Source organism: Balaenoptera ricei, chromosome 14 (genome assembly GCF_028023285.1).
Source record: "Balaenoptera ricei isolate mBalRic1 chromosome 14, mBalRic1.hap2, whole genome shotgun sequence".
Taxonomy (NCBI): domain Eukaryota; kingdom Metazoa; phylum Chordata; class Mammalia; order Artiodactyla; family Balaenopteridae; genus Balaenoptera; species Balaenoptera ricei.
Window position 1 is genome coordinate 40,419,786 of NC_082652.1, and position 8,546 is coordinate 40,428,331.

The window sequence follows — 8,546 nt, forward strand, 5'->3', positions numbered from 1 at the left end:
TTAAAAAAAGAAAAAATAAAAAAGGGTAAAAGGCACAAATAGACAATTCACTAAAAAAAGAGATACAAGTGGATAACATAAGAAAACTGTCCAATTTCATGAATAATCTAAGAAATCATAAGACAAAATAATGTGATACCATTTTTTGCTCATGAAATCAGCAGAGAGAGGGTAAAAGTAACAGTCATGGTTTGAGTACAATATCATAGAAACTTTCATACACAGGCTGGGTTACAATGTAAATTGGTAAAAAGATTCTGGAAAAGAATTTTTTAATATTCAAGCACACTACTAAAGAAGTTCATGTTCTTTAATCTAAATTTCTTATATAGGAATCTATTCCAAAGAAATAGCTAGAAATTTGGCAGATTTGAATGCAAAAAATGTCTGAGAACATTGTTGTGTTTATATCCCCAAAATGGGACACAATTCAAATGCCATTTAATAGAATGACTAAATAAATTACACTATGTCTATCTAATGAAAAAATCTATGCAGTCATTAAAAATATTTTGAAGAACATTTAATGATGCTGGTTGGACATTTCCTACAAATGTATATAAAGCGCATAAAAGATACTCACCCTTGGAATAATGTAGGGTAGGTAAATTTCAAGACAGACAGGACATACTGAAAAACAAATACCAAATTAATGGACATTTTCAAATTATAGAGAGTTGATAGACCATATAATCAAAGAAATCCCTACTAAAGAAACATAAGTATACTCAAGTTTCAAAAAGGCTTTTTTTATTCCTCCCCAAAAAATCACACACTGGGAAAAAAAATGACCTTCCAATTCATACTAAAGAGAGGGACTAAGTGAAGTAAGTCAGACAGAGAAAGACAAATATCATATGCTCTCACTCACATGTGGAATCTAATTTTTTTTTTAAAGTGATACAAATGAACTTACTTACAAAACAGAAACAGACTTACAGATATCGAAAACAAACTTATGGTTACCAAAAGGGAACGTTGTGGGGAGGGATAAATCAGGGGCTTGGTATTAACATACATACCCTTCTATACATAAGATAGATAACCAGCAAGGACCTACTGTATAGCACAGGGAACTCTACTCAATATTCTGTGATAACCTATACAAGAAAAAAATCTGAAAAAGAATGAATATATGTATATGTATAACTGAGTCACTTTGCTGTACACTTGAAACTAACACAACATTGTAAATTAACTATACTCCAATAAAATTTAAAAAAAAAAAAAAAAGAGAGGGGGGACTTGCTTTCCCCAGGGTCACCAGAAGCCTGACCATCTCTCAGTTGGGGACGCAACAAAGTGGAACACACAGCAGCTGGGCCAGATATTGTGGACATCTGACCCCTCAGCATCTTCCCAGACCCCAGAAGTGCCATGTTATAACTGCGGCAGCTCCAGAGAAAACCGGACAAACCCCTGGACACTGTCTGTTTTCTCGGGGTATCCACTTTATCTACTGCCCAGTTTACCTAAAAATCCACCGCCTTCTATGTTTCTCTTCAAGTAAGAACTGCACCCTATTCATTCTTTCCTTTGTTTTCCCTCCATTTTTAGGGTTTTGTTTGGTTTTTGCATTCTTAGGATTTTTTTTTCTAATTCTTCTTAGGTATATTACATTTTTAGATGTGTTTTTTAAGGATTTGTTTAAAGCCAACTCAGCTAAGGTCAACTTGTATTTTTATTATGTCTTTTAACCAAATTTACAGCACATTATGAATGGGAGAACTGTATTTTATCTTTCTGGGTATCTTTTTCTATTTTTTTCTATGACTGAACACTTTAAGAATTTTTTAAAAGCCTAAAAACCATTAAATGGCTTTAAGCAAGGGTTCTACTGATACTTCACATGATCTGAAAAGCGCAATAGACTGGTGTTGGGCAAGTTTACATTTATATTTTTTTTCCCCATGGATTAATCAACACGTAATTCCCCTTGTATGAGCTCCTAAATGCCACAATTATGGTTAACTACCTGTGCTCTGGTCTGTGTTTCCTAGGAATGGACCTTCATTCTTCTCTGAAGTGTATTTACTCACACAATTCAGTTTGTTCCCCTCCACTTTTCCATATTTTCTTTGTAAAACTGAGACAGAGAGAGGATTGAGCATGTGGGCCATGACCTACATCATCCTCAACAATGTTCATGACGATAACAAATGCTCATTTATCGCTATCTGTTAATAGTTCTTTTCCAGAGAAGAGGGTTTTATTCTCAAGAGGGAGTGGGGAGAGAGCAGTCAAGACCCTACAGTGGGGGAAGGTGGTCCTGAGCTCCCTATTGCCACTTTGGCTTGGTGTCCACCCTGGAGTCCAGGACAGGGGGTGATGCCCCACTCTAGCCCACAGGGATCCAACATTTCCCTGCATGGTACCAAATCCAAGGCCAGCTTCTCCCTCCGAACAAAACAAAAGCATGGTACCACTGCTTTTCTGCCTCTTCATTAAAAGGGTTTTACGACATTAAACAAAATTAAGTTTACATCTTATTTTTTTATATAATTCCATGAAAAACTCTTGAATATACTGGAAGTGCCTGGGATGGAGACATAGAAAAAATAGGTTTGAGAATCAGTGGTGTGAGGCAGAGATGGAGATGGATTGATATCTTCTATTTAAAGGTTTCTGGAACCTTGTGGGGTTCTGGGGCAGGGGCATGTTTAGAAGAGAAAGCAGGATGTGTATGATTTCTTCACCTACTCTTCCTCCTCGAGGGAACAGGAGCCAATTGCTTTTTCTTTCCTTAAAAAGTGGTCCACATATCCAAAAATTAAATTCACCAGTCAAAAAATCCAGTTTCCCAGGAGATGTAAAGAATGCATTACAGGACGAGAAATGGGGACAGTACCGTCCAACAAATCTTATTTCTAAAAGAGCATCGTACACAGAGTCGTTTTCTTCTCCATCGTCATCAAGAACAAATCAGATAAAAAGCTGGAGGCAACATTTGTTCTACACACGATTTGGGGATTCAGATTACCCACGGGCAGTCATCAGCACCCCGCCCCCGCCCTCCTCACCTTGTTCGTGAGGTAAGAAGCCAGGTAGCAGGTACAAAACGTGAGGCCGACCACGCACCTCCTCATGCACATCTGTTAATTTGCGCCCCTTCCCGGGGACCCCGCAGGAGCCCCACGGCCGACGCGCGAGCCGCGCCACCGCCGCCGCCGCCGCCGCTGCTAGGACCGCCACGTGGCTGCGAGCTCAGCCAATCCGCGCAGGGACCGCCCCCGGTGCTTGCCTCTTAAAGAGGCCGCGCCTTCGCAGGCCTCATAGCCTCGCGGGGGGCGGGGCGGCACTCAGCTGCCTAGGACAGCGGAGGGAGGAATAGGTCCACCAGGGCTGCGACCGCCGGTAGAGCAAGAGCGGACAGTAGTCGTCGTAAAAAAGTAGAAAATGGTAGAAGTGGGGAAAAAAGCAGCTGACAGAACAGTTCACAACAGTCCATTAGCATTTAAAGGAAAAATGTCCAGAGCTAGCTCTAAGCGGTGGGAGCAAAATGTTGTTTGTGCTTTACTGAATTTTCCCAATTTTCTTCATCGAGTCTGTACTATTTTTGCAAACGACACAAAAAAGCTAACAACAAGAAATGTTATTTTAAAAGAAGGAAGGCTGAGGGGGCAGGAACTATAATCAGTGTAGTTTTTTCTTTAGGAGAAGTCAATCCAATTGCTTTGAAATTTCCATAAAATGAATCCTTCCAGAAGTAGAGTTTCAAGCACAGCCCCTATTCCTAGTCTCTAGGGAGGAAAAATGACCTAGTTAGGCTTCGGGCAGACAGTAGTAAACATGCACAAAAACATACTGAGGGACTTTGTCAGGAACTAGAGGTACAAGTGTCGGCACATATAGAAACACACAGATTTTTAGAAATACCCCATGCACCAGGAAGCCTTCACTCTTTTTTATCTGTATGCCCAATGTAAAATTGCTTATCAAACTGTATTATCCAAGAAAATACTGGATATATTGTCTCCACATAAAACACAAATAAACTAAAAAGTTAATTTTCCTTGACAATATTTAGAAAACCTATTTCAGAGCTAAACAGTCCTTACAAAGAAAATTTTTGCCCGATAGAATTTGCTTGAAATAAATGGTTGTTATATACCTGAGATTTCCCTGAACTCTTTTAAGAGGTGAACAAATTCAATTCAGGCCTTATTATTTCCTAGTTATTGCTTAACCTATTTTATTTGACAAAATTTGCTTAACAAGCAGGAACAACCAGAACAGTAAAGAACCATGCAAATAAAAGTTGACTTTTGTAGCAAAAGTGCTGTAGATCTTACCAGAAGTGTTGATTTTTCCAAAGCTGCATTATTCTGTTCCACAAAACAAACTAAACTAATACTGAATAAAAATGAAATTATCAGGTCTTACATTGATAAACAACAAGCTGCTATATGTGAGACTGTGTTAGACCTTCTATTCACACAAAAAGATTTAACTAGTTGTATTGTTAATTGAGATCTTTGAGACCAAAGGGTCATAGTCATTAATTTACTTTTTGAAAATTGACTGGTAAGTGCTCAAAAAATGTTTCTTGAATAAACGAAGAAGGGAGCTTGGATTAAACAATAACTTGTGGGTTTTCTCCCCTCACAAATCTTTTCTAATAATGAATTTTTTGACAGCACACGTGGACAATTCTCAAAAGACAGCAGAGCGGCTGCACACTTTTTGAAACTTCCTAAATTCCCCTTAGGAAAAAAGAATATCAATATCTCTTATGAATATAGATGCAAAAATCCTCAACAAAACACTAGCAAATGGAATCCAGCAACATAAAATAGGAGTATATACCATGACCACATGTGATTTATCCCAGGAAATGAGGTTGGTTTAACATCCAAAAATCAATTAATGCAATACATCATATCAATAGAGTAAAGGACAAAAACCACATCACCATCTCAAATAGAAACAGATAAGGCATTTGACAAAGTTCAACACCCTTCCATAGCAAAAACATAAAAAGAGGAACTTCCCTGGCGGTCCAGTGGTTAAGACTCTGCGCTATCACTGCAGGGGGCACGGCGTTCAATCCCTCATCAGGGAACTAAGATCCCACCAACATGTTGCAAAGCACGGCCAAAAGAACAGGGACTTCCCTGGTGGCAAAGTGGTTAAGAATCCGCCTGCCAATGCAGGGGACGCGGGTTAAAGCCCTGGTCCGGGAAGATCCCACATGCCGTGGAGCAACTAAGCCCGTGCACCACAACTACTGAGCCTGCGCTCTAGAGCCCACGAGCCACAACTATGGAGCCTGAGTGCCACAACTACTGAGCCCTCGCGCCTACAGCCCGTGCTCCGCAACAAGAGAAGCCACCGCAATGAGAAGCCTGCGCACCGCGACGAAGAGCAGCCCCCGCTTGCCGCAACTAGAGAAAGCCCGCGCGCAGCAACGAAGACCCAACGCAGCCAAAAATAAATGAATAAATAAATAAATAAATTTTAAAAAAACATAAAAGAAATTAGAAAAAAAGAAAGGAACTTCCTCAACATAATAAAAGTCATCTACAGTTAACATTATGCTTGATGATGAGAGACAATGCTTTTCTCCCTAAGATCAGGAATAAGACAAGGATGACCATTCTTGCCACTTCTATTCAACATTGTATTGGAGGCTCTATCCAGGAAAATAAGGCAAGAAAAAAACTTTAAAGGCATCCAGATTGCAAAAACTGTAAAACTATCTCTGTTACAGATGACAGGATTTTGAATACAGAAAATCTTAATGAATCCACTAAAGAAATACTATTAGAACTAATAGATGAGTTCAGAAAGGTTGCAAGACACAAGATCAAAAAGTCAACTGTATTTCAATACACTTGCAATGAACAGTGTGAAGAAGAAATTAAGGAAACAATTTCATTTAAAATAGCACCAAAAAGGGGAGTTACCTGGTGGTCTAGTGGTTAGGATTCGGCACTTTCACTGCTCTGGCCCGGGTTCAATCCCAGGTCAGGGAACTGAGATTCTGCAAGCCGCACAGCTGTGGCCAAATTAATTAATTAATTAATTAATTAATTAAATATAGCACCAAAAAGAACAAAATATTTAGGAATAAATTTAGCAATATAAGTGAAAATTTATACTCTGAACACTACATAACATTATTGAAGGACACTGAAGAAGACCAAAATAAATGGAGAGATATCCCATGCTCATGGATCAGAAGACTTAATACTGTTAAAATGGCAATATTCCCCAATTTGATCTACAAATCCAACACAAAACCCCATCAAAATTCCAGTTGGTTTATCTGTAGAAATTAATAAGCTGATCCTAAAATTCATATGGAAATTCAAGAGACCCATTATAGATAAAACAATCTTGAAAAAAACAAAGTTAAAGGACTCATAGTTCTTGATTTCAAAGATTACTACAAAGCCTCAGTAGTCAAGACAGTGTGATACTGGCATAAGAATATATATATATAGATCAATGGAATAGAAGTGAGATCCAGAAGTAACTCCTCACACTTATGACCAATTAATTTTTGACAAGGGCACCAAGAGAATCCAAGGAGCAAATTTAACCAGTAGTTCCAGGACAACTGGATATCCACATGCAAAAGAATGAAGGTGGACCCCTGCCTCATACAACATACAAAACTTATCTCAAATGCTAAGTGAAAGAAGCCAGTCACAAAAGACCACATGTTGTGTGATTCCATTTATAGAAGTAGCCAGAGTGGGCAAATCTATAGAATCAGAAAATAGAAATAGTGGTTGCCTGGGGCTAGGGGAAATGCAGAGTGATTGCTAATGCGTGTGGGGTTTCTTTATGGGGTGATGAAAATGTTCTAAAATTGATTGTGTTGATGGTTGCACAACTTAGTGAATATACTAAAAAATCATTGTACACTGCAAATGGGTGAATTATATGGTATGTGAATTATACCTCAATAAAAGTGTTATAAGAAAAAACAGACCCCCCTAGCAGAACCACATCCCATGGAGACCACCAACTTCAAAACTAAGGGAAAGAGGATAATGACAATCCTTGAGAGTGCTAGGATTGGAAGTGGCCATGAGGGGTAGTTCTGGTACTATTCTGTTTCCTGATGGTTCCATGATGTGCTCACTTTGCAATATTCATATAGTTGTGTATGTATTACTTTGTATTTTTTTGTATGTGTATTTTACTTCAATAAAAAGCACACAGCACAAAGAGACAAAGATATGGAAAATATGAAAATGTGGTTAAGAGTCATGGTGGACAGAATGAGCAGGTCTAATTCTATTTAATATGAATTCAGGGACTTCTCTGGTGGTCCAGTGGTAAAGAACCCGCCTTCCAACGCAGGGGACGTGGGTTCGATCCCTAGTCGGGGAACTCAGATCCCACATGCCACGGAGCAACTAAGCCCATGCACCACAACTACTGAGTCTGAACGCCTCAACGAGAGAGCCCACATGCCATAACTAAGACCTGACTCAGCCAAAAAAAAAAAAAAAAAAAAATGAATTCAGTAAAAAGAGAATACATAGAACGTGAGAGGCATTTTTTCCCAGAACTAATGTAAGGTATGAATCCTCAGATACAGTGAATCCTGAGCAAACCAAATGAAAAGAAATCCACTCTTAGACATACTTACATATTCAAATTCATATTTTTATTGTATTAAAAATATACAACACATAATTTGTTATATAACCATTTTAACCATTTTTAAGTGTATAGTAGTGTTAATTACATGCACATTGTTGTGCAACAGATTTCTAGAACTTTTGCATCCTGCTAAACTGAAATTCTATACCCACTGAACAACTCCTCTTTTCCTGCTCTCCTGGCTCCTGGGAACCACCATTCTACTTTCTTTCTACTACTTTGGAAACCTTATCTAAGTGGAATCAATTACATGTATTTTATTAAAAATTATTCGCCTTTTGTTTATCCTTTATAGTCAGAACATTACATCAATTTTTAAAAAATAATGTGCAGTAAAGAGAACAGAACAAAATATTTGTTATTAGAAAATGGCAATGGGGAATTCCCTAGCAGTCCAGTGGTTAGCAGTCTGGGCTTTCACTGCCAAGGGCTTGGGTTCAATCCCTGGTCAGGGAACTAAGCTCCCACAAGTCCCACAGTTTGGCCAAAAAAAAAAAAAAGAAAGAAAGAAAATGGCACTGGGTTGCATAACGTTCAAAAACCACTGTGTCCCAACTGAACCTAACTGACCTATATCCATAACATCCCACTCTAGAAACCTTATGAAAATACTGAGTCATCACTAAACATATAATGGACTTTCCTATCCTTATACCTAGTCTTATACTGTTCCTTCCAGCTAAACTAGCTTTATAGCTTCTCTCCAAACTTCGTGGTCTAATTTGGTAACACCTCCTCCGTGAAGCCTTTCCACATCTCATCAACCCACAATGAATCCTGACACGTTCATTGTCTATAGCTGTCATGTGGCAATTAATCATGCACACTTTCGAGACAGAAGTGTTGTGTTATCATTCAATGTTGTTATGTGAATATGTTATCTCTCCAACTATATCTCACAGTTCTTTTTTTCTCCCACAGGACTT

At 38.6% G+C, this 8,546-nt stretch overlaps 1 protein-coding gene across 1 annotated transcript in view; it reads right to left on the reverse strand.

Annotated features, from left to right (window-relative positions):
* The window catches only part of TMEM241 (transmembrane protein 241), a 104,933-nt gene extending 101,753 nt beyond the window's left edge, over window positions 1-3,180 (reverse strand). The window contains exons 1-2 of the mRNA XM_059894803.1: window positions 3,021-3,180; window positions 584-630 (exon numbers count right to left, since the gene is read on the reverse strand). Coding sequence (XP_059750786.1) covers window positions 584-630; window positions 3,021-3,092 — 119 coding nt within the window. The 5' untranslated portion in view covers window positions 3,093-3,180. The remainder of the gene's footprint in view (window positions 1-583; window positions 631-3,020) is intronic.
* Between the last annotated feature and the right edge of the window lie 5,366 nt (window positions 3,181-8,546).